Raw genomic sequence first — 27469 nt, 5'->3', positions numbered from 1 at the left:
GGTCAGATGTGTAAAACTTTATGTTCTCTTGCTCTATGATTACAATAACAGTTCTGATAGAGTGATTGTTTGCAACTCTTAAGATAAAAATTAACAATATTCAGGGCCAACATTTTAATGTGAGTCGTTTTGCAGTCAAACAGCATTTGTAAAAACGGACTGCTCTCTCGCAGGCGAATTGACTTACTGGCTAGCGTGGATTCTGCTTCGTGTAGCGTGTGCTTCACGTACTTCCGCTCAAAATGTAATCTTAACGCATTTCTGTTGCCCTGCACGTAGATTTACGTATCTCTATAGCAAAATAAATTTTAATAATTTCTCAGATACCAACCATACATTCACAAACATGAGTTTAAATAAATAGGATCACATTTCAGAATATAGGATATCCCGTTATTGAGCAGTTACCAGTAGTGAATACTGGCGTTTTTGACGATTCGAGGAAAGGAGGTGGAGTTATGGGCTCTTTCCACTCTGCTGAAGCGTGCTGTACCGTTCCAATGTGAGGAAATAGCAGACAACACCAGATAAAGGGCGTCAGGTGCATCCCGTATTTTCGGCGAGGGGCATAAGATTGCGCTGTTTTAGTTCCATAAAGAGCGTTTAATATCATGGCGGAGGTGTGTGAGATTGTGTCTGAGATGGAAGTCATAGTTGCACACGTAGAAATCAGACGTCAGTTTATATCTGCCACATATGGGGAACATCTGGGAAAAAGAAGCACTCAAGATAACTGCGATACTTCCCGAAGACGTTTCTCCTCTGTTTTCAGGACAGCTGCTGTTTGTAAGAAACTCATTTAAAACGGATGTGGCAGCTATGGAAAGTTTTAAAAGAAAATATCGGCAACGAGATGGTCTATGCGGGTTGGCACCATGCATCCATTAGATGAGAATTTACCAGGATTACAAAGGCTAGTTGAACTTGCTAATAACTTGGACTGCGGGAGCAACATATTGAACTAAGGAGCATTCAGAAGTATTTGAAATTATTATCTGGAATAAACATACGTATAGTTGTACTTCAAACCAGAGAAACTACAACACATGTAAATAGTATTAATACGTGTCTCGGAGAAGAATTAAATCAACTGAGAAATGTTGGGATACTATCTACGCAGGAAGTTGTGAAGTAGCAGAAAATATTGGAATATCACCTGAACTGAATGTAATGATTGATGACGGAGACAAACGGCAAGGCAGAAGAAAACGATTTGTTGATGAAGCACCAGATGACGACTTAAACCAGAGCTGGAAGAACAGTTTTAACTAAATGTTTCCCATTTTAATACACAGCTGTATGAAAGTATAGTGTAGTGTGAGCAGGCACACACAGCACAAACATGTTGTTTCCTGTGCAACTACGTAAGGAAAACGACGAATCTTCCTAGAGTGTAGAAGTTAGTAGGGAGGGTCTCAGATAAGAAATTTTGCTGTTGAAAAGATTCATGAAGGCAATGTTGGGTCTGAGCGACTTCTTCTGCGTCTTTTAAATGCTCTTCGTAAGTGCAATTTTAACGATCTACTGCAAAACACGATGACGGCCTTACGGACTGTTCTGCAACAGGGTCACAGTTTGTCTGGTGGTTGCATTATATTAGGATTATAAAAGAGGTGACTCCTAAACAAACTAGAGAGAAAGTACAGTTTGGTGAAGTATCGAATTTATACAAACAGCTGTGGGGTACTGTGAGGGGTGAGGTTGTGCTCTAATTGTGTTTAGTTACATGTGGACCGACTGTATATTTCCTGATGACAGGCGCGTTATGTGGGATGAATGTTGCTACTAATATCTCATTGTAATTAGACACAGGGAGTATGGTAGTACACAATGTATGCTGAATGTGCTGAAGTAAAGTAAGTGTGATATCAGAAGGGAATATTCGGTTGATACAACTCATATAACAGTGCATGTTGCAAAATAAAGTAGTCTCATACAGCACCTTATAGACTGCTGTGAAATACTTTTCAGCAATCAGATATCATAGAACAGTTGTGTTTGTTCACAATGACCTGTTGACTTTTGCCAAGTTTAATCTGGAAGAGTACTCACGACATTTTTCTTGAGAGATAGATTGTCTGTTGTTATCTGAATTATTTTGCTGTTATCTGGCGTTGTCTCAGTTTTGCTACAGCGTTGCTTAGAGTATTTTTGTGCTGTATGCTACTTGAGGAGGGCTGAAATTAGTGAGTCACAATAGGATTGAGTTATTTGCTTCTTTATTTAAAAAATTGTGAATACTGCTCTTCTACAAATTGTTTCAGTTCTCTTTTCTCGCACAGAGTTCATTGTACTGGCTGCCTCATGACAGCATCTCCACCACCCGCCTGTAGCCCGACTCCCTGGCGATCTCCAGTGCTGTCTCCCCATCATCACCAGTTGTGGCCCCCCTGTCGGCCCCCGCGTCGAGCAACGCAGCCGCCACTTCTGCCTTGCCATAGGCTGCTGCAAGATGCAGAGGCCTCCACCCTCTGCAATCTCTGGCGTTGGGGTCGGCGGTCGCCCGCAGCAGCAGCCGCGCGACAGCGGCGCCTCCCTGCTCTGCAGCCAGGTGCAGAGGCGTCCTCTGCTTGCCCTTGATCTCCCTGGCGTCCACCGCCGCCCCTGCCTCCAGCAGCAGCCTCGCCGCCTCGACGTCTCCCCTGCGCGCTGCCCAGTGCAGGGCGGTCCGCCCCTCCAGCCCGGCCCTCGCCCCCACGTCTGCCCCAGCGGCGAGCAGTGCCCTCAGCTGCCCCACTGCCCTCTTCCCAGCCGCATGGACCAGCCTCATGTTTCTCGTCTTTGCAGAGAGCCTCCTGCACAAAACACACAAACTGCCACTTTCTGTTACAAACACACAACACACCCACATAACGAGGAAAACTGCCGCACGAGGAAAAAAAATGGTTCAAATGGCTCTGAGCACTATGGGACTTAACATCTATGGTCATCAGTCCCCTAGAACTTAGAACTACTTAAACCTAACTAACCTAAGGACATCACACAACACCCAGTCATCACGAGGCAGAGAAAATCCCTGACCCCGCCGGGAATCGAACCGCACGAGGAAACAACTGTTGTGAATACAAAAGTGTCATGAAACAAGCCTACAATATAAGCTACAGCTTATCTGTTCTATCCGCCCTCATAAAAAATTCTTCACTCATCGTCCATTACAAATAGCATTACACAACCTCTGAAAGAATTACGTTGTCACATTTTGTCACACTCATCCCTCGAATTCAGCTCCATTTCTATCATGACGCTACAGCTAACCAGTCGCTAACCTCCAATGCAGATCAGGCTTGTTGCAGCTAATACTACTACTCTGTCTGCAGCTTCACTGCCAGAGGTCACACACAAGAAGAATCCCATACCTTGGTTTTCAAAGGCACACTTTCCTGATATGCGGCCACAAAATTTTCACTGCAGTTACCGGCAGTTTTCTTGACACAGCCTCACCAAATACTGAAACTTTCTGACAGACAACCATGCCTTCGAAACATTTCAGACGTAACATACAGCACAGTGGCCACTCCACCCCCATAAAAAAAACTGTGTGCGAGTGTGTGTGCGCACATCACATTTCGTGTGGCTGGTAGCATGTGCACATGTATTTAACGTGTACTACCATGCACAAAAGCATCTGTACAATCTGATTTGTTGTCCATCTTCGCGTTTTCGCGGTGTAAAGACTGTGCCATGAAGTTTCTGGCATCCAGCAGCATAAATTCAGCGTCTTCTCCTAATATTTCGGCTGCGGCTGGACGGTATTCAGCCGAAATATTAGAAGAGGCTGAATTTATGTGGTTTCATACCCTAAACTTTGTGGAACGATCTGAATTGTGATTCGCCTGATTTGTGATCAGTCCACATGACATTGTTCATCTGCTCTGTTTTCGGTACAGTCTTTGCCTATACAGAATGTTCACTGCATGGGGCCACGAGAGACAACTGCTCTGTGCGATGCAAATTAATACTTCGATAATGCAATTACCAGAAACATGTTATTGGGGATTACACAGCCATTACGCTTGCAAATTGAAATTTATTGCAAAAATGAACCTTCAAAGCAACTTCCACCTTCAAATTACACGACGATTTTTATTTTACTGCGCTACTGTCTGGGAATTCAATCGAGCAATTAAGGACGACATATTTTTAAGTATGGTTTCAGTCAGAAGTAAGAAGGAGTGTGCACGTTCAAACTTGAAATGACCTGACGCAGATTTGTGTTTACCGGATATTCCAACACTTAATCGTATGGTTAACTAAGCACAGTCAAACGTCAGAAATCATTTTTCAGCAGCAGTGAGATGACAAACTGAAATGAGGAGACTAAAGTCTTGTCTTTTGGGGATTCCAACCCAGCACCTACCGACGTTGACATCTATAACCCGTTCATTATAAGAATAAACCTGGTGTAAACAAATGCAAACGCGATGACTGGTCAGAAGCCGTAGCACACGTACACTGGTGTTGTTGACACTTTTGGAAGTAGGACCTACTTATGTATCAGGTATCTTATTACTAACTTACGTTAAATGAAACTTTAAGATATTCAAATGCATTAAGAGCCATCAAAGTTTTTGTTAGTCACGCTTTAGCCACATAGTTGTTACTTCAAAAATCGTGTACAGTCACAGCCTCTGCAGCGTTGTGCTCTGATTGTCGTGCTGTTAATGCGCAGTATGAAACTGGCTGAGGCTGCTCTGTTCCGTGGTGAAAAATGCGCATGAATCACGGTTAAAAAGTGCCGAGAAATAGGCTGTTCCTAATGTTTTTACATAAATTTACAGAGATAATGGGCTGTGAGGTTTTTCCAGAGTTGTACATAACGCAGTTGTTTACAAATCCAAATTGATCGTGACAGAATCGCCTGTGCCGCAGCGCCGCTTGTGTCGAAGCCGCTCAGCTCAGTCTTGGTGTATCGGCCGGAGTCACATCGTAGTCGGCGTAGCGGAGTTTGTCGTCGTTTTGCTCTCGGCGGCGGTGTTTTCTGCCCGCGCCATGGTGTCCGTCGAGTCTCCAAAATCTGTTCCTCGTCGAGCCACTGTTCGTTTCAGTTTTGACGCGTCGTGTTCAACCCGGCTCCTTAGAAATTCAGGATTGGTTGGCTGATGTTATCCGTGGTACACCTGATCAGGTAGATACTGCTTACTTCGATTCTGATTTGTATGCATTCTTTGTGAAGTTTTATGATCCCGTTCAAGCAGAAAGACTTCTCTCCCGGGTTGGTTCTAAAGTGTTGTTTACACATCGCGATGGTTCCGTTAGTCAAGTCCTCCTTGAAAATGTGGCACTCGAGTACACTCCGGTTAGAATTTATTTCCTGAAGTGGACGATTCATTTCTTAAAACAGCGTTGCTTCCGTTTGGAGTCATACGGCACGTCCGATGGGAACGCCGGTCAGCACAACGTCGCTTGCAGTGTTATAATGGTATCCGGACTGTCAAAGTGAAGTGAATTCTTTAATTTTAATTGATTGCCTTCAGCAAGTACTTTGGAAAAAAAGGAGTGACTATTTTCGTTTTTTGAAGGAATACACTGCCATTTGAGTGTATAATTTCGGTGTTTTTCCTGTGTCTGGGAAAAAAAAGAAAAATTAAAATTGGTCGCGGTATTGTACTGTGGGGTGAGCGAGCAATATTAAAAAAAAAAAAAAAAATGTGTCTGCCATCTAAGTATGACATCCCGCGCCCGGGTTCCCGGGTTCGATTCACGGCGGGGTAAGGGATTTTCTCTGCCTCGTGATGACTGGGTGTTGTGTGATGTCCTTAGGTTAGCTAGGTTTAAGTAGTTCTAAGTTCTAGGGGACTGATGACCATAGATGTTAAGTCCCATAGTGCTCAGAGCCATTTTTAGCCAGATGACATCCTGCGTTCGAGCCCCGGTCGGAAAGAAAAAAAGAAACAAAGTGGTAATTGTAAAAAAAAGAGGTAATCGTCATACATTCTAAACTTACAGTCGCGTGTTCGCGTCCGAGTGTATCGACCTTTTTTTTTTTTTTTTTAACTACATTTCGGCCCTCGTCTAAAGTTACGAGTCAGATAGAAAATCTGACATAATTCGCTTCACATTCTACCCAACAGTAACACAAAAAAAGTGTCGGTTAGTCGGTAGCGTAACGAAATGCAAACCACACGCGGTTATTCGTGCGTTTGTTTAAATCTCCCCAGTATCATTTTTTTTTCCTCGTTCAATTTGAAATACCTACATCTCGCAATTATAGAACTACTCATTTTTTAAGAATAATGCATGTCTTCTTGTTTCTAATTACATACTGGACGAGAAGTTCCAGTTTCCATTTCAAATACAAATTCTTAATTATCTATGTTTTATGAAATACTGTTCATAAAAGTTGTTTAAATTAAAAAATATAATAGTTTAATTTTTAATGCAAAAATGAGAAACCAAATCCTCTTTATTTGGACTATGTCCATCGTATTATGCCACAGAGGTAGACTAGTATCGTACAAACACGTAATATGAACCCAACAGAACTGAGCTGGAGCCAATCAGCGGGATTTGGCCCGAGAAGTAACAAGACTGTTAAGCTGTCAGACGTACCGGAACTAAAGCACTCAGCTTTTTCACGTCACTGTCGTACGCTGGCGCCTTGTAGAAAGGGTTCATCATAAAAGAATAAGAGAAAATGCTCTGCCTGGTTGGCTTCGTGGATTCTAGCAGCAGGTGAACTGAATGTTTTTCTCGGATTCGTGTAAGGAAGGAGCTAAGAGATTACCAGATGACTGACTATAAGAAATACTTCAGTGGCTTCAATATTTACCTGTACAGTGAAATGCTTCACTCTTCTCTCACGTTACACACAGATTATACAGAAAAAATACCATGTGGCTCAGCCAGGAATTTTCATCATTCTTGCTGTCCGCCTCTCGTGGTCTTGAGACAGCGTTCTCGCTCCCCGCGCACGGGGTCCCGGGTTCGATTCACGGCCGAGTCAGGGATTTTCTGTGCCTCGAGATAACTGCGTGTTGTGTGTCCATCATCATTGACGAAAGCAAGTCGCCGAAGTGGCGTCAACTAAAAAGAACTTACGGCGGCGGAACTGCCCCGCATGGGGCCTCCCGGCCAACAATGCCATATGATCATTTCATTTTTTGCATCATTCTTGTTTATAATTACTATAAAACATTAGCTAAAAACGATAACGTGTTGCGGTTTGCGTCTAGTCGTCTAAGGAGCGTATTGAGGAAGATTTGCAGTGTATTATTTCATTCTGCTTAAATATTAAATGACATTCGAAGCTGTATTGCTCCTCTGGTCGTCTCTTGTTACGTGTGAACTGCAGCTGGGCACGCCACACCACGCTAGCTGCACCAGCTGACCGGCCACTGCTGTCCAAGATAAAGGCACCGGTACAGCTGTTGTCGCGTATTGTCGCACAGTCCATGTGCGCGTAACGCACCACACAGAACATACCCTTATTACCGTACCTGACAGTACTTCAGACAGCTTGGCTGCAGTTCCACGTGAAAAGAAATCCAATGAGGTTCCAGAAAATGCCGAAGAATACATAGTGCAATGTTTACATCAGGTTTATTCTTATGAATAACGGGTTATAGTCACTCGTAGACGTTATATATTGGTTTACTCCATGAGCAGCGAAATGTGCACATGTATGAATTGTAAATACCATGATGAATGTTATCTGCTGACTAGGAATCGAACCCTAGACACATAGTTGTTGAGTACATACAAAGACACATTGACTGTACTATTCTCTTTCACCAGTTGCTAGGAGTGGCATGTTTGAAACTGACATAAGAGAACGAAAAGCTGCCTGTCTGACTTGGGAGTCAAAACTAGAACCCACTATTATTGTTGACAAAGCGCAGACAGGCGTTAAAAATCGTAATAACTTGTCACATGTAGTTTGGTGTGCGCATGGTACAACTCAAAATGACATACCAGCATTCCAACCCAGACCTGTGTCTTTTGTGAAGGTCTTTATGACTTTTCAGACAAGTGGAAACAATGAGGCGGAGGAAATGTATCATCTGAAAGGCATCGAACGTCGCGAAAAGGGAGAGGTGAGTTCGAATCCCAGTCCAGCGCCAATGTTTTCCACATCTCAGGCTCGAATACAGTAAGCGCCCTGTGGCCTTGCACGGTGATTGGCTCATTGATTTAAAAATATATCGCTTAAGAAAGGTGACTGGTGACAGAGTTTCGACCTGGCATGACTTCCTCCTCTGCCAGGGCCCAGCCTGTACCGACTCTCCTCCAGGCTACCAGAGGTGGGAGAGGTGCTACTTATGCTTGTTAAAAATGATTGCCGGATGTGAGAAACAAACCCAGACCTTCGGCATTCGTAGCAAGAATCATTTCAACTTTTTTTAACTAACAACTATTATCACGAATTAAAATTCATGCAAGTTGCGGTATTCGAACCCACTACGCCCTTAACCCCTTTTCTTTCATTTAATTTTTTGACGATTCCGACGTCTGGCCACGCCTCACCCATACCTGTCACCGAGTCGTTGCGTTATTTTCGCAAAAAAGAAAAAATAGCAAACAGTTGAAAGCCTTTCCAGGTTTCTGTGGATTTTACAAAAAAATTGTTAAGGGACAAGGCTTCAATAACCCATACTTGAACAACCTCTTAAAAAGGAATAGTGCGTTTGTTTGGACAGATGAGTGTCAGCTGGATTTCGAATCTCTGAAGAATGAACTTTTACATAATAAATGTTTTACATCAGCCAATACTGTCAGAGACTTTCCATATGAATACCGACAGTAGCAGCTATGGGATTGGTATTGAAATTTTCCAAGCGGTAAATGGTTCAGAAAATTCAGAACAGAGCTATAGCTTTTGCCAGTGGGATGTTGACGGGATATGAAAGGAACTATACCATACACAGAAGGAGGAGTTGGTCATAGTACGGGGCCTAAAGAAATTTAGAAATTATTTGTGGGGTTATAAGATCATCATGCACACTGACCACAAGAGTCCAACATTTTGAAGAATCTTGCCTTCTAAATGGCATGCTAACTTGATGAGTTTTATACCTGTAAAAATTTAATTGCAAAGTCTGCTATGTAAAGGGAACAGAAACTTATGTGGCAATGCATTGTCCCAATGGTATGTATGAGGTACTCAAGGAATCCAATGAAGATGAATCTTTCCACATTAATCACATGAAGGAAGTTTCAGGCAAAAATAAAATTGAACGATTTACAAAAAAATGATATACCAATAAAATGAGGATCCAAGTTGAGATCTATGAAAGTAAATTTTGATAATATATAATATCCCCAGATTGAGAAGTTTTTAAAAATATCTTGTGTAGGAGGAAAGACTTCGTTTCTGAAGAATGGAGGGTGTGTTGGCCTATCAAATTTGATACCAATGTCAGATTATTTTCACCTAGCATTGAGACAAAGGGGTGTCCAGATAAACTGGCTAGTGTTATAGTGATTGCCAATAGTGCGCGTAGAAAGGTCACTGAACATATTAAGTCTTCTGACATCTGCAAGAGAGCTAAGGTAACCAACAGAATTAACCAAGGCCCAATGCAGAACACATTACCTAAAGATACCATGGATTTATCATCCGTGGATCTGTATGGCGCCCCTTCCCCAAAACTTCTCGTAATTGCAAATATAATTTAGTGATTTTGGAAGTATTTTCTACATTTTCAAAACTGTAGGTGACAGCAAAGTCAGTGTTCTATAGGATGATTGAGTATTTGGAAAACCCAAAGCAGTACTGTCCGATAATGGCACCCAATTCAATTACAAAATCTTGAAAGATGGCATGGAGCGAAATGGTGCAGAAATTAAATATATTTCAGCCTGACATCCAGCAAGCAACACTGTTGAACGGTATGTGAGGTAAATAGGAAGGTTATGTAGGACCTATTCCATCGACAACGGGGCAGATTTGTATCTGAATTTGAGTGTGTAATGAATATCTTGGCTCGTGAATCTACTGCGTTCACACCTGAGGAAATCATGCTCAATAATAAGAACAAATGTTTAATTGAGAAAAAAACTAGTTCCCACCATGTACCCGATTTGACATTAGTGCAGAAGAAATAATTGATAAAAGAAGAAACAAAGCAGAAACGAGATCTAATAGGCACAGTAGGAGCCTGAAGTTTGCGACGTTCATAATTGGAGGCTATGTTCTTCTGAAGACCCATGAAAAATCAAGTGAACTTAAGAATGATATTAAAAATATATATAACACGCCATTCATAATACAAGACATACCTTACAACAATGCCTTCTATTTAATCTATCCCAAGTCCAAGAAGCCCCTTGGTGTCCATAATATAGTGGATCTCAAACCGTATGTCCCTAGGAATAAGTAAATGAAGTATATTCAGAAATGATACAGAAATTAAAATGTGTATTATGCTGTAAAGGAAATACGAGGTATGTCCACAAAGTAAGTTCTGTTTGGTTATATAAAACAGATGTGTACAAATACAGAAAAAATATTTATTGTACAAAAGCTACAACTGTTGAACTACTTTCCTACATAGCTTCTGAAATTTTGTGGGCACTTGTCATAGCATGACACAAGTTTTTGTATGCCTTCTTCAAAGAAGGTTGCCGCCTTTGTATTTAACCATATGGTAACATGTTCTTTCAGCTCGTCACCATCGTTGAAGTGTTGACCACCAAGGACAGATTTGAGGTGCAAGAAGAGATGGAAGTCGCCAGGAGCGAGGTCCGCGCTGTACGGAGGATGAGCAAGCGCGTCCCAGTGAAATTCCCGTAAGCGTAGTTTGGCCACATTCGCCGTGTGAGGCGAGGCATTGTCATGGAAAAAAACAACACCTTTTCACAGTAATCCTCGGTGCTTGTTCTGTATTGTGCGTCGCAATTTCTTAATGGTCTCGCAGTAACCATGTGCATTGATTGTTTAGCCTTGTGGTAAGAAATCAATCACAAAAATGGCTTTTCTGTCCCATTAAACTGTGCAAATGACTTTTCAAGGTGTCAAGATTTGCTTAGGCTTAACCTTCATTGGGGATGAAGTGTGCCTCCATTCCATTGATTGCCGTTTTATCGTAGGGGCGTCATACGATACCCAAGTTTCATCCCCGGTGACTTTCCGAGAAAGAAAACCATCGCCTTCTTCATTGTAGCGTATCAAAGCCTGAAGTGCACTGCTCTTCCATTGTTTTTTTTTTTTTATTCGTCTCACCCATCTAACCACTGAATCACTCCTAGCATTTTGTCCCTAAACCTTGCAGATTTACCGACGAATTTCCTTTGGCTTAACTTTCTTTACATTTAGAAAACGAATCATAGATCTGTTTTCACATACGGCCCCGTTTTCAATTACGGCTGACAATATAAGGAAGCACTACAAAGCACACGTCGGCAGCAGCGATCTGCAAATGGTGTACACTTCTTCTCCTCGAGTCAGAGTAACTGCCGTGCATGCTCGGAACTGCGATCGTAGCGCTGCCGCGGATAGAAATAGAAACGTATCTTACTTTGTGGATGACCCTCGTACATCTGTCTAATGAAGATATTGTACTGTACTTAACTGCAATTTATGTCTTTATGTAAATGATGGTACCTATCTAAAATTGCTGATACTTTCTTGTAAGTTACACATTCTTAAAGCTGTTGTAAAATGTGAAACCCTATGTTGAAATGGCTAAAGGCAAATGTTGCCGAATTGAAAAGAAATGTGGATTGCCTAAAATACAGAGTGGGCGGCATAAAACACTTGCCAAAGTGGGGCAAGAAAACGTGTCTGGAAGACTTCCAAAACTAAAAATGGGCAGTCAATCGATTGATGAGATACGTGATGTGTCAAATGTTGTCAGACTGTGAGATGCTGTGTCAGGTAGGAAAATTATTCGATTATCACCTCTGTTAGTATCGTATGTGTTTGCTATGGTTTTCAAAGAGGGACTGTGTTTCAGATAAGGGCAGTGAGAAAGAATACTAGGTTCAGTTTAAATATTTTTGTTTGTTTATGTAAATATCAAAGAATGGACTGCTATTATTAGAAGCAGCATTTGTAGATTCCTGTTTCGTAGCTTCAAACTTATGCTATAGGATGTGTTGCACGTACAATGTCAAATTGCTTGTGATATTTGTAGGGGTATACTTGTATAAGAGTACCTACATTTTTTGAATGCTTACAACATGCTACTCTCAATAATCTTGGCAATACAGAAAAATTTTACTTACTACTCAACTTAACTGTTTCTCAAAATGAGATCCAGTTATGATAGGTGTACATAACTGAATAATGATGCTTATGTCTTGTTTTGGTAATTATGTGTATCGAGTGTATAGTGTTTTAACATGTTTTTTAACGTATTCTTTTCAAACCCAACTCTGGTAGAATTGGTTATTTCTCTGACTGTTCAACACCATTAAGGTGTTATTGATGTTAACCTAACAGCAAACTTCAGTGAACCATGGGGTATATGTAACATCCATTTTTGACCATTTCTATGTCAATTTGTAATGCTGCTTATGTAGACTGTTGTATCAATCATGGAAAGTCTTTGACTATGTATACATATTTCAGTTATGTGAACCTTCTGAACAATATTGTTTAAACCGTGCTTGTTGATTTAAATAACTACTGGAATGATTGTTATATAATGTACTGTAAATGACTTGGTCCACAGTTAGGGAATGTAGTGTTGAATGTCAGAGATACGGGGGAAGCCCTGCAGCTATGGAAGTAGCCTGGCGGACTGAAAAAGGTGTGGTTGGTACGCAAGTGACGACTCGTCCTTTGTGACGGGTATGGAGTCTGGGCAGAGCAGTACTGAGGTTAATACCTCGCTAGCAGTAGCGGAACATCGTGGCTCGTGTTCTCGGAGTTTTGAAGCAGAGGAGCCTAAGAGCAGTATTTATGGGCCTTGGGTGATGAATTTGGTGACACTGTTATCATGGCATTGTTTTTGGCCCTTTAAAAATATAATTCCGATTCCAATGAGGTCTGCAGTAGGGCGAGGCCAACAGTACAGCCGTGACTGCATCGCCGCCATGTTAACAGCCACTGTAAATCACGCCACCAGTGTCGCCAGCTTCCTTCAAATTTTTTTATATTTGGCACTCTGTAAATGACCCAGGCATTGGTGAACTTTTCTTGATTTTAATAATAATCATGGTGTTGCTTAAAACTGTCTTACACCCGTGATTATCCCAAATCTCAAACCTGCACAGGAACCCCATCCTAATGAATTTAATTCCGAGTAGACTAACGTATTAAGGAAAGACTTATTCAGCAGTTGTAAAAATAATTGTGATTGCTTTCTAACGTGTGGAGTTATAGTGTTTAAAGTTCAGTTTTATAGTTTCAGAAATATTCCACTTCCAGTTCATTTTTAAATTGATCTGCAGTTATTTTCTTAAATAATTTGCTTTACTTGAAAAGCTGCCCATAGTAGTAGAGTTACTATTTAAAAGAACAATATTGATTTGAGGTGAAAAAGATTAATTGTTGCACTTATGCAGTTTGATCAGAATTACAAAGTTTTACCGCTCTTCATTTCATGAGAAACTGTTTGAACTTGAATTTAATGTTGTGTTGGCATTTGCACAGCCAAGTATACTTTCAGAAGATTAAAAGACTGTTTACCAAAGCACATTTGTTATTTAAAGAGTTACAGTTTGTTGTGCTTCAGTTAATAATTGTTGATGACAATACCTACCATTTCCCACACACGCTTGGGTAGTTCTGTTAATGAGCATGGTTCTTGAAACCATGAAAGTGTAACGACCATCGTGTGCTAGGGTAGTTAATGAAGAAAAGCAAAGACTCCTTCAGTGTAGTTAGATTTGCATTCTGATTAATTGCTTCATACTGAGTGTCAGAAAGATTTCCTGTTTTAGCTATTCTAAAGCAATTTGGTTAATGCACAGGCATAGAGACCCTGTACTAAGTAATTATTTTATAGAGTACAATCATTAATAGACCCACTGATTTAAATCAGAATCATTTCATGCTCTGACCTGTTTAGTATTGCTATTAGCATCATGTGTGTTGAAGACTGTTGCTATCTCATTGGCCATTTGTTTGTCTGTCTTCCAAGTCAGTACTACTTTTATCTGCAAAGTTAGGTTACTGTGTTGTAGTGTGTTCATATAAAAGAATTTAGTGTGTGTGTGTCAAGGAAGTTTAGGTTAGCCGTAACACTGTGTTCTGATTTATTATATTGTTTGACAGAAGAATGCCTAATTATGCTGATGACCGATATTAATACCTAATATTACAACTTGCTTTTGTGCTGGCAGAATGTCGTTTCCTGACCCACCAGTTTACTGTTCTTTATACTCTGTTGAAGTGTTTAGGGAAACGAATCCCCATCTGATGGTTCTGTTCCCTTTCTGTTATCTCAAGGCCATAACTTTAAAAAAAAATTCCTCGCACAGGATTAAAGTTAGCATCAACTGCTGTTTAAGGTGGCCAGTGTTACCGTTATAAGTGCTCCCTGTGGAGGACGCCTCCTGCAGCATTCCAGCACAGTTTCTGGATGGCGGACTCACTGAAGGACTACGCCCTGTAGTATTCTGTGACATTTGTATGGCTGCATCTGTGTCTCAGCATTTTCGGCTCTTAGGGATGGAGGCGGAGGTATAGTTGGTAAAGAGGTTTCCAGCTGGAGTACATCACAACCAGACACACATTCCAAAGTCAGGTATTGAATTGTAAGGTGTACCCAGGAACAAACGTATAGTAAAATCACAATTCAGTTATGATGATCAATGAAGTTAATTTTTAGAGAATTGTCACGAGGAAATCAATGTGTAAATAAATGGAATACGGAAGTACTGAGGAATGGAATGGGAATTTTAACTTCTATGAGGCTCTAGATAATGTGATAATGAATGCCTAACTGGAAGTTCAGGTGAACAGTGGTTGGCGACTCTGGAAAGGCCAATAATCAAAGTTTGACAGACAAATCTAGGTACAAGGAGAGGAAATCTGAAGAATCCTTGGCAAACACAAGAGATATTTAAACTGTTTGACGAAAAGAAATACATCATTACAGGTTACTAAGGAATGAAATCAATCGGAAATTTGAGGAAAGTACAAGCAGAATGACTACAGGAAGAATTAGAAGAAATGAACGTAGCAAGGACCTATTCAACACATAGAAAATTCGGAACAATCTTCAGTGAAATTAAATGCACAGCAGTCAACAAGAGTTCGAAAGGAATTTCACTGTTAAACGTGCAGGAAAGAGCAGATGGCAGAAAACAGTTCATGGGAGGAACTATCACATGACTTGATGGAAGAAGAGATGAAAGCCGAATTGGAAAATGTGGGGGACTGACAGTTAGAATTTAAAGCTCAGGAAAAGTTACACACAAACAAGGCGGAATGGTTAGTTACCATTCCTTCAGAACTTACATGATCGTTGGGGAAGATGGCAATCAAATGAGTATTCACGTATCTGTGTGATTCATGAGACAGGAGTCTTAACAGCAGACTGCCAGAAAAAGACCATCTAGACACTACAGAAGCGACCAAGGGTCAGTAACTGCGATAGCTTTCAGACAATGACCTAAACAGCTCATAAATTCAAACTACTGACAAGAATAATAACAACATGCAAAAGAATGGAATACAAAGCTGACGATCTGTTTGAGGATACTAAAGTTGGAGTAAAGGATCCACAGAGGCCGATCTGACCTTTGACTTGATAGTAGAAGGGGTGTGTAAGAAAAATCAAGAGATCTTTATTGAATTTGTAGATCTTTAAATGATATTTGATGAGGAGAAATTGTGAAAATGTAAGACCTTTTTCTTAAAAAAAAATAGGTGTAAGACATAGGGATCAGAAGGTAACATACAATATGTACAATAATCAACAAGGATTGGTACTCTGATTAAAGATAGTGAAAGACAGGGTTGCAGGTAGCCTCCAAAAATGTTCAGACTGAACACTGAAGAATCGTTGGTGGAATTGAAGAAACTTCTAGAAATATAATTAAAACTGAGGTTGAAGAGGATTTCAATGATAAAATTCACTGGTGATATTGCTATGCCGACTGAAAGTGAGAAAGGAATATAGTAAACAGTCGAATGACCAAATTAGGATTAATGAACAGAAGAAAGACGAAAGTGCTAGGGGGTGGTAAAAATAACATTGGTGGCAAAGTTTACATCAGAATTAAGGACAAACTGCTACCCTGAGGGACGAAGTGTGGTTGTTGTAAGGAGTAATGCAGCATGGAAAAACAGGAGATTCCTCATAAAACAAAGTTACTAATACCAAAGATATGCCTTAATGTGTGTTATATCTGAATGTATGTTTGGAGCTCAGTACTGCAGGAAAATGATTTGTGGATTATGGGAAAAACAAGAAGGGAATCGGAGCATTCTAAATGTGGTGCTATAGAAGGATGTTGAAGTTAGGTGAATACATAACAAAGGAACTCTAGAATATCTCTGCAGAGTAGGTGAGGATAGCGATACATGGAAAACCATGACACTACAAGGGTCAGCGTAATAGGTTAAATGTGAAGGCAACAGGGATTAACTGCAGTGGTAATGGAAATAGCTGTAGAAGGTAAAAACTGTAGGGCAAGACAGATCGAAATGCATACCAGAAATGATTGTGAACTTTGGGTGCTCATGGCACTCTAAATCTGGTGCTCAAAGAGGCAGAAACATCATGTGCAGCAGGCAGAGTCTCTACTATGCATGTTTTGTTACTGAGAGTGGCTGTTACACCAAACTACGGTGGGATGACAAGGTGATCCACAACCTGGCAAGCTGAGGCTCTGAAGAAAAATGGATCAAATGGCTCTGAGCACTATGCGGCTTAACTTGTTAGGTCATCAGTCGCCTAGAACTTAGAACTAACTAAACCTAACTAAGGACATCACACACATCCATGCCCGAGGCAGGATTCGAACCTGCGACCGTAGCGGTCGCTCGGTTCCAGACTGTAGCGCCTAGAACCGCACGGCCACTCCGGCCGGCTGGGCTCCAAAGACATTTGCTACTGTTTGGTGCTTTATTAGCATATTTCTTGCTACCAGCAGAAGTTTTATGGCAAATAATTAGGTTTTTTTGTCCTCTCTCATTCATGCCAACCACCGCTAATGGTCTTATAAACATGTGTTTATCTGACCTCTGCTAGACCATTCCAGTACTTCGGCAGTATTAGATGTTTATCAATCTTTACCTAAAGTGTTACATACTCAGTGCATACCACCCTACCTCTTATAGTAGATTTTCTTTGTATGATGCTAGTGTACATGCCTGAATTATTGCAGACATTGGTTTGCTGATTCTGATGAGAATGAATCACTGAAGTGTTGACAGTAACACACTATTTTCTCTACCAACCTATTCTTAATTAACCACTCTCTCATGATACTACAGTCCGCCTTCTTAGCTGGGTGGTAATGCGCTTGCCTCCCATGCAAGTGGGTCCAGGTTCGGCTCCCAGCTGGATTGGAGTTTTTCTCCACTCGAGGACTGGGTGTTGTCCTCACCATCGTTTCATCCTCACCACTGGCACGCAAGTCGCCCAATGTGGCATCGACTGGAGTAAGACTTGCACTCGGTGGCGGAACTTCCCCACAATGGGGCGTCACGGCCAACAATGCCATACACTCATTTCAATTTTCTTCATGATACTACAACCTAATCCTGTGGATACCAGCCTGTTATTCATCTATGTTCTGATTATATTCCCAGTTGACTTTGCTGACCCTAATTAAATCTAGACTGAGCATTTACAGTTGACTTTTTGGTATTTATATCTTATCTACCACATAATGGTGTGTGTGTGTGTGTGTGTGTGTGTGTGTGTGTGTGTGTGTGTGTGTGTGTGTGATGACAACTCACCGCATGCGAGAGACAGTGGCCTCATCAGGTTGAGGAGTCGTGGGCCGTGCAGCAGCAGGTGTCTGGCGAGGTGCGCTGGCAGAGATGTCGGCGGCGGGGGCGGTGGTGGTGGCAGTGGTGGTGGTGGCAGGCCTCATCTGTGTGGCGGCTGGTGGGCTGCACACACACAGAGAGAGAGAGAGGCAGAGTGTGAGCTGGCTGATGTGTCCTCGTGGGGTCCTGGGCGCGGCTCACTGCAGCCAGCCTGTCCACACACACACGCACACACACAAACGCAGAACGCACGCCGACGACGGGAGTAGCGGTCCAGATTGTGCAAACGACTTGCCGGTGACAAAATCACATCAGTTGTGTCGAAGTGGGAGCAATGAAAGTGAAAGGTTGGCTCTATGCTCTTATGTGTCATGTAAGTGCATGAGGAAAACTGTCCCTGCATCTTGACAGAAACATTTTAATTTCCACATATAGAAACAAGACTGACTTAAAAAAGGAAAAATGGAAATTATCGTATGGCACTGTTGGCCAGGAGGCCCCATGCGTGGGAGTTCGGCCGCTGCATCCTTTTTAGTTGATGCTGCTTTGGCGACCTGCGGGTCAATGATTATGGACATATAACACCCAGGCCCCTGCCGGGAATTGAACCCGGGCCCCATGCGTGGTAGAAGGAAACGCTACCGCTAGACTACGGAGGCAGACTTTAAAAAAAAGGGAAAATTAGTGAACATTTAAGCTAGTTGTCCATCCAGCGGAAATACGCTACTGGCCATTAAAATTGCTACACCACGAACATGACGTGCTACAGACGCGAAATTTAACCGACAGGAAGAAGACGCAGTGATATGCAAATGATTAGCTTTTCAGAGCATTCACACAATGTTGGCGCCAGTGGCGACACCTACAGCGTGCTGACATGAGGAAAGTTTCCAACCGATTTCTCACACACAAACAGCAGTTGACCGGCGTTGCCTGGTGAAACGTTGTTGTGATGCCTCGTGTAAGGAGGAGAAATGCGTACCATCACGTTTCCAACTTTGATAAAGGTCGGATTGTAGCCTATCACATTGCAGTTTATCGTATCGCGACATTGCTGCTCGCTTTCGTCGAGATCCAATGACTGTTAGCAGAGGGTAATACGGAACGCCGTGCTGGATCCCAACGGCCTCGTATCACTAGCAGTCGAGATGACAGCCATCTTATCCGCACGGCTGTAACGGATCGTGCAGCCACGTCTCGATCCCTGAGTCAACAGATGGGGACGTTTGCAAGACAACAACCATCTGCACGAACAGTTCGACGACGTTTGCAGCAGCACGGACTATCAGCTCGGAGACCGTGGCTGCGGATACCCTTGACGCTGCATCACAGACAGGAGTGCCTGCGATGGTGTACTCAACGACGAAACTGGGTGCACGAATGCCAAAACGTCATTTTTTCGGATGAATCCAGGTTCTGTTTACAGCTTCATGATGGTCGCATCCGTGTTTCGCGACATCGCGGTGAACGGACATTGGAAGCATGTATTCGTCATCGCCGTACTGGCGTATCACCCGGCGTGATGGTATGGGGTGCCATTGGTTACACGTCTCGGTCACCTCTTGTTCGCATTGGCGGCACTTTGAAAGGTGGACGTTACATTGCAGATGTGTTACGACCCGTGGCTCTACCCTTCATTCGATCCCTACGAAACCCTACAGTTCAGCAGGATAATGCACGACCGCATGTTGCAGGTCCTGTACGGGCGTTTCTGGATACAGGAAATGTTCGACTCCTGCCCTTGCCAGCACATTCTCCAGATCGCTCACCAATTAAAAACGTCTGGTCAATAGTGGCCGGGCAACTGGCTCGTCACAATACGCCAGTCACTACTCTTGATGAACTGTGGTATGGTGTTGAAGCTGTATGGGCAGCTGTACCTGTACACGCCATCGAAGCTCTGACTCAATGCCCAGGCGTGTCAAGGCCGTTATTACGGCCAGAGGTGGTTGTTCTGGGTACTGATTTCTCAGGATCTATGCAACCAACTTGTGTGAAAATGTAATCACATGTCAGTTCTAGTGTAATATATTTGTCCAATGAATACCCGTTTGTCATCTGCATTTCTTCTTGGTGTAGCAATTTTAGTGGCCAGTAGTGTAGTAACTTTAATTCCATAAAAAGGCGAAGCCACATTTTCAGAAATTCACTTCGGCTAAAAAAATGGAAAAAAACAAAAATGTGCAGTAGTGGCAGTGGTTACACTGACCACACACACGCGCGCGCACACACACACACACACACACACACACACACACACACACACAGTTAGCGTTAAATGGATGTTGCTTTCGTGCTGTACAATTTTACTCCTTGTTTTCCACAAGCGTATTACATAACAGCAAAAAATTACACACAGCGATGTGTTATGCCTGCTCAGGAAAACTACAGCTGTAAAGCAGGACCCAGTTCATCGAGTGGACGTCAGAACGCTTTGATTAGTATACTGAAGGTAATAACAGCTCTCTATTAGCACGGGACGTAGCCGTTTAATGCCGTGTTGGACATATTTCTAGTTCCAGATGATTGTGTCACATAGACATCACTCACAAACGAAAGTACTTCTGACAGATGGCTGCTAGCAGGTATTATTATGCCAGTTTATAACTTTGTACTCCAGCTCGTGTGACTTCCTTCACAGAGCCAAAGTCATGCTGTCTGGGGAGTGTATGTTCGACGTTATCTTTCCCTCCATACTCGCGCAATTAAAGCTCCGATCTAGGATTGCGGTCATACCAAGACAAGCCGCATATGTACCTGAAACACTGGAAGGCTTGCAAGGGAGTTATCGTTTTGGTCTGATGTTTCAACTGTTCTGTAGTGTGAGTCATTCTACAGTCCAGACCCACTCTGACAGTGTGTGAAAGGTTTCCGACCAACGGTCCTGCGCTTACTTTTCCGAACGACAACATTGTACATCGATCCCCTTCTCAAGCAAACCGAAAACCTTATAACGATAGATTAAACAAATTAGATCCCAAATAAAGTTGTACATCCATGTACGGCCATGAAATGAGGGGACATTCCATAAAGATCTTCATTTTCAATCTCTATGCTATTTACACTGCAAATAAACCAAAATAATGTTCGATACATTGTATATGTCAACATTTTCATAAAACGAAAGGACAAGCAAATCCACAGATATACGACGAAAATTTTCAGGCTAAACAATCGCCATCGTGCAGTGTTTAGAGTGATTCTTCCCGATATATAGTCCGTTGTCATCAGGCACAGAATTTGGTCAAAAATCTTCACAACCATACTTATCGTGAGAGAAAAGGAAATCACATCCAAACAAGACTGCATCAAAATATATTCCATTCTACATCACCAGCTATGCTTGCCAATATTTGGCGAAATGGTGCGTTGTGTGTGGTTTGCTGCCAAGCTATGCACTGAGGGAGAAGCTTTTATGTATCTAAATCAAGTTTTCTTTTTCTGGGGAATCCTTAAAACAAGCATGCAATTGTAAAAATTCAGAGTGGATTAATATCGACCAAGCACGTGTAAATCATCAAGTGTAAAACGTTAAAAGTATCGCATTTTACGTACGAAGTTTTCGTGCACGCTCTACAATCCAGTTCAGTTGCTGACCGCAGAAGAGTCCGTCCGCACACGGAGCGCCCTCCCCCCCGGCGCGACATTTCCGACCGTCCGACGCCCGCCCTGGTTTCACTGCCGCCTGACACCCCCCGCACACTCCCGACTTGGCCCCATCCATCCCATTTTCATCTGCTCCCGAAACTTAAAGAAACGCCACCGAGGACTTTGCTCTGGTAGTGGTGAAGCGGGGCGTCTAGAGTTGAGGTTGTGGCTTCGTCAACAAAGTCAAACATTCTTCAGTGACGGCATCGCGAATATGGTCTCTTGTTCGCACAGATGTGTTCGTCGTAAGGGCGGTATGTTGATTTACAGATACGTAAACATGGAGAGAAAATGCAGAATGTTAATAAAGTCTGCCGTATTTAAAGCGCTTTAAGACTTTCCAAATAATTCGACAGCTAGCACTGATATTTGCAAACTCAAATTTTACTTTCCCATTCGTTTTCATGGCTTTTAATAAAATATTAATAAATACATTGCCTGGAGTATTACTCCGGTTTATTTGCGCTGTGACGTACAAAATGAGAAATAAACTAAAAAGACTGCACCAAGAGACTCGACCCCAGGACGCTGGGATTACTGCTCGGAACTCTCTCTGGACCGCTGGCTGGGGGCTGTGCCGACATAAATGACTCATTCCCCGCCCGACCCGCGCCAAAAGACCCAACGTTTGCTGAACGCTTGGCGTTCTGGAGCCCTCATTTATGTCACAGTGATTTATGGCCGAGCCCTGCTGAGACCATAAATTTGGAGGAAATCGGTGTTGACCAGCAGGTGAGCTGCCCTTGTCAGTGAAAAGGAATAGAGAGACGCATGTTCGACAGAGAACGCAGAATAATTTCTGTCGGCGAACATGCAAAATCTGCACCAGATGAGGTACGTAGTACCAGGTTGCAACCCATTTTTCATGGTAGTATTATGATTCCATAACCTTAAATAACTAGCCTAGCTTGTGACTAGCGAAGCAAATTTCCGTCTAGCCTTTATTGTGAATTATCACGAAGTAGCGCAAACCATATCGCTATATAATGTATCATTACACAATGGAAAGGTTAGGCAATACAATGCTTAATAATAAAACACTACAGAGCACGTGAGTTACACCTTCAGGCAATATTCTTCAATCATTGTGTTCGACTGGATAAATAACGAGTTATTTATTCAAACACTGTTTCAAAAGGTGGTTATTGTTTACTGTGATCCCAGGCATTCGGCTGCAGGTGCACCTAGCAACCTAAACGAATTGCACTGGATACGAAACACACAGTTTAAAGACTTCTATAGTTTGAATTACAATGAACAGTCAGTATTGTTGAAACAAAACTGTGTCAAAATTGAGCACACCAAAATAAGATATGTCAAAGATCTTTCTCGTAGACACTGCAGTTTTTCTTATTTGGTAACAATACCATCAGGTGACAGCAGCTTTGTCAAAAGACGCTATTTCACGTTTGTAACAACTCTTCATGGAATACATGAATTGGAAGAGAAAATAAAAAATTCGAAGGTGTTCTGTGACAAGACGGGCAAACATAAAAATCAACTTGCGCAATACCTGGTCATCGGAAGCTATGTGAAATCAAACGTACACTGCCAGGACAGTCGCCACAAATCTGTTAAGAGTTGCTTGTCCGCTGATCTATATTTAAAAAAAGATGTTGATACGTTTAGAAAACAACATCCCGTATATAAATGCAATGAATGCACATAGAGAGCGATTTTCCACTCGTGTTTCAATCTGAGATTTGATGTTCCTGGAGCAGAGTCTTGATCCTACTGTGACAGGTTTTATTTGGGTATTATGTCAGCAGAGAACGATGAAAGAAAAGCTATTGAAATTGAAGGAAGATTACATCATTACAACGCTGAAGGGCCTTATAAAGCGGTGAAGGAAGACGAAAACAAATCCCCAGTCCTATCTCCTTTTTTACTTTACGTTGCTTTACAGCAAGTGTTTTTCTGTCCTGTATTGTCCCTCTCCTCCGTGTTTTATCAACGGCAATATTCCTGTTATAGTGAAGCCACACATAATGCGGGAACTAATGATGGAACAATGTGCTTTTGGCGTGAAAGTGTTGACAGGCGAGGATCAACCGACATTTCTTCGTGTATATTGAAGTACATCACCACAAACTATCAGCTCCTTCCTCAGGGGGAAGGTAAGACTTTCGTCATTTGGTCTGACAGATACACAGGGCGGAAAAATAACTGGCATATGTTGTCACTTTGGCAATATTTAATAACTCTGGAATATTTTACTACAGTCAACCATAAAACTTCCTGGCAGATTAAAACTGTGTGCCGGACCGAGACTCGAACTCGGGACCTTTGCCCTTCGCGGGCAAGTGCTCTACCATCTGAGCTACCGAAGCACGACTCACGCCCGGTACTCACAGCTTTACTTCTGCCAGTATCTCGTCTCCTACCTTCCAAACTTTACAGAAGTCTCGGTCCGGCACACAGTTTTAATCTGCCAGGAAGTTTCATATCAGCGCACACTCCGCTGCAGAGTGAAAATCTCATTCTGAAGTCAATCATAAGTTCCTGGTATCAGGTCACAATTTTCTGCGGTGTGACCGAGACCTGGTCCTGATACAGCATCAGAAGGATCATCATACTGTGCATTTTCCTGAACATTGGGTAGAGGTTTTCGCTTCATCGGGGCTATGAAACCTTTCCTCGTATATGATATGAAGCCAGAGGAGTTATATTGGAGTGATTAGGAACATTCGTTGAGAAGATATTCGAAATTCAAAATAACTTCTTCACACTGGATACAGATAACTGCAGATTATCCAGGAAGAGTTCGCATCAGAATCCGCCACAATGTATTACAACGGTTGCATACATATTCCACCATAAAGAAATCAGGAGGGTGTAGTGGGACGAAATTAAACGTCACCCATCCACCAAGTCAGCCCAGTTTGCAGGTGACTATAAGTTTAATTTAGTTTTTGTTTATGTGTTTTCTTATTATTTGTAATAAATGTGAATTATCTAAAAGTTTTGTATTTTTTTTTATGTGTTTCATGTACGGAGAGATCGGCGCAACGAACGGGGACAGCATCTTCGTTGCCGCGACCAGAGAGGAAATTGCTGGCCGCTATACGTCGCGGGTCGACAGCCAAGGAGCAACAGAAGATCCTGGAACCGAGTTGTTGCGTCGTGTTTCTAAAAAATTAAAAATGAATTTTTATACTCTTTTTGTACAACAATGACATCAAATAGAGCTGAATCTTATTGAGATGTTAGTCACTAACTCTCAACGCTCAAGTTCACATCTGTATGTGTAGGAAGCTAATAAAATAGTGTATGCTACTAAAGTTGAAACACGTGTCTTGAAGATTTATTTATGAAGAATTATGTCAACGGATTAAAAATATATTTGACAAGATTCGTGATTCTTACGGCGTTCGCCGAAACTTTGAATCTAAAAAGTTTATTTAATGTGTGATTCTGATATCGATTAGATCAAGATAACGTGTGTCAATATAATTTCTGAGGAGAAACAAACGAAATTTAAATTCGAAAAAGTTACAAAAACCAATTGGCCCAAGTGATGTAATTCTTTGCACACGACTCAACGGATGTTTTACAGTTTCGTTCAAGAACCATCCTATGACAATTTAAAAGAATATGAATCATTTTTGAAGTGGGTTGTAACTGACGTAGGTGACGAAGTCTGCACATGGTCATACATATATCAAACGAAACCTAAATACGTCGTTACACCGCAAGGGGAAAACAACAACACTTAACTTTAGAGTTGTTAGACCCTCCTCCATATTCTAAACGGTGGGGAGGTTATAGGAATTATTTTGAATGGCATTTAAACCGTGCTAAATTAATTGAAGAACCAATTATTGAAAGTCATTTAATACGAGTCCTAATTAGTAGGTTACCGTATTACGTAAAGGAAAGAATGATAGAAAGAGAATGGTCACAGCCGTGCGAATTGTTAGGATATTTAGAGCAGTTAGATATACTTAATAGAGAAAGGGAAGACGAGAAGTTTAGATTTGGTAGAAATGACAATCCTCGAAATAATAATAATGATTCAGAACCACGAAAAGCTAATAACAACAATCATAGTCGGTTCTGTTATATAAAACGTCAATCTAAAGATAAAGAGAGCCAACAAAATCGTGGTAATAACTCTAAAGTGCGGAAATTACACAATAACGATCATGAGATAAATCATCCTCAAGTAATTAATGAAGGTCAAGTGGTAGGTGACGTCATCATAGAACGTTCGGAAAACTAGTAAAGTCCTTTAGTACGGGTCAACTAAAGGGAACTATTGGTCAAGATTATCCAAGACCCAATTGCAATTTATCATTAAGCTGCCAAAAGGACGATGACTGGCAACAAGATTTACTTCAGGAAGACAATCAGATAAGGGAGAATGTAACTTATAAACCCGTTATTAAAGGTTATATTGAAGATACCGAAGTAAATATTATAGTTGATTCGGGTAGCGAAGTAAGTATTTTATCCAAAGAATTATTTCAGCTTAAAAGAAAATATTGGAATTTCCCGACTTTACCTGTAACTGGGGTGAAAATTATAGGAGTTACTGGTAAAAGAAGTCAAAATATTACTGAGGAAGTTTATGTAACTTTTGAAATTGCTAAACAATTAATTGCTCACTCTGTACTCGTCGTAGCCAACTTAAATGTGGCCATAATTTTAGGTATAGATTGGCTGTGTAAATATAAAGCTATATTAGATTTTAAAGACTCTTCCTTAACCATCCATAAGGAGGCATGTACTTTTAAAGTGAAGTTCTCTAACAGTCAAGTACCTGAAAATTGCTACGAATCCTTACAGATTAAGTACGCACCGACCATGAATCTATTAACAGATTTTAGTGATCTTGGGTATGCAGTATACCAATGTCAGGCTAGTAATAGTATCGAAACCGTAGTGAAAGAAAAATGTTTATCTACGAATTGTCTATCCGAGCAAGAAAAGGAAGAGTTGCAATCTTTGATGTTAGAATTTAGAGCCGTCTTTTCAGATGAACCGGGGAGAATTAAAGATTACGTTTGTAAACTTAAGATTAAACATCAAAAACCATTCTTTAAGAAACCTTATCCTATTCCAGTACAATTCAAAGAACCGGCTAGTAGAGAAATAAGTAAGATGCTAGAACAAAACATTATCGAACGATCATGTAGCGCTTTTAACAGTCCGTTGTGGGTAGTTAAGAAAGCTACTGGTGGGGTACGACTGGTTCTGGATGCCCGTGAATTAAATAAAATTATAGAGATGGAAAGAGACAGACCTATTCCTATGGAGGACGTACTTCTTAAGATCGCTGGTTCTCGTTATATGAGTACAATGGATCTAACCTCTGGCTACCATCAAGTAACATTACACCCGGATTCACGGCAATATACGGCTTTTCTTTTTGAAGGCAGATCATATCAGTTCCAAGTTTTACCTTTTGGACTTAATATATCAGTGTCAACTTTCATTAGGGCATTAGATTCTGCTTTGGGTCAGCAATTGTTACAAAAGATTATTTTATATGTAGATGATATTTTGGTAGCTACTAAAACGTGGGAAGAACACGTAACGATATTACGGGAATTGTTTAACCGTTTAATTGACAGAGGAATTACTTTAAAATTATCTAAGTCTTACTTCGGAAAGGAGGAAGTGAGATTTTTGGGGCATATAGTGGACAGTAAAGGTATTAGGCCAGACCCAGCACGTATTGAAGCTATTGCTCGATGCCCGAGTCCTAGAAATCGGAAACAATTGAAATCATTCTTAGGAATGGTAGGATTCCTGAGAAGATTTCTTCCAGGGCAGGATATTGTTAATCCTACATTACTAGATTTATTGAAAGAGAAGTCAGTATGGCTCTGGGGACAAAAGGAAGAGGAAGTTTTTAATAAGATAAAAGGAGCGTTAACGAAAGCCAAAATGCTATACCACCCAGATTTCGATCAGGACTTTGGTATGTGTACGGATGCCTCTGATTATGGTGTGTCTTGTGTAATATTCCAAGGTGATCTGACC

General features: G+C 41.5%; 1 protein-coding gene across 1 annotated transcript in view; it reads right to left on the bottom strand.

Moving 5' to 3' along the window:
* Nucleotides 1-2202: 2202 nt before the first annotated feature.
* LOC126426787 (ankyrin repeat domain-containing protein 65-like) overlaps nt 2203-27469 on the bottom strand; it is a 45757-nt gene continuing 20490 nt past the window's right edge. Inside the window, exons 2-3 of the mRNA XM_050088782.1 lie at nt 17801-17956; nt 2203-2795 (exon numbers count right to left, since the gene is read on the bottom strand). Coding sequence (XP_049944739.1) covers nt 2303-2795; nt 17801-17937 — 630 coding nt within the window. The 5' untranslated portion in view covers nt 17938-17956 and the 3' untranslated portion in view covers nt 2203-2302. The remainder of the gene's footprint in view (nt 2796-17800; nt 17957-27469) is intronic.

This window comes from Schistocerca serialis, chromosome 11 (genome assembly GCF_023864345.2).
Source record: "Schistocerca serialis cubense isolate TAMUIC-IGC-003099 chromosome 11, iqSchSeri2.2, whole genome shotgun sequence".
Taxonomy (NCBI): domain Eukaryota; kingdom Metazoa; phylum Arthropoda; class Insecta; order Orthoptera; family Acrididae; genus Schistocerca; species Schistocerca serialis.
The sequence above is the reverse complement of the archived record's forward strand: the minus strand, read 5'-3'. Positions and strand labels throughout refer to the sequence as shown.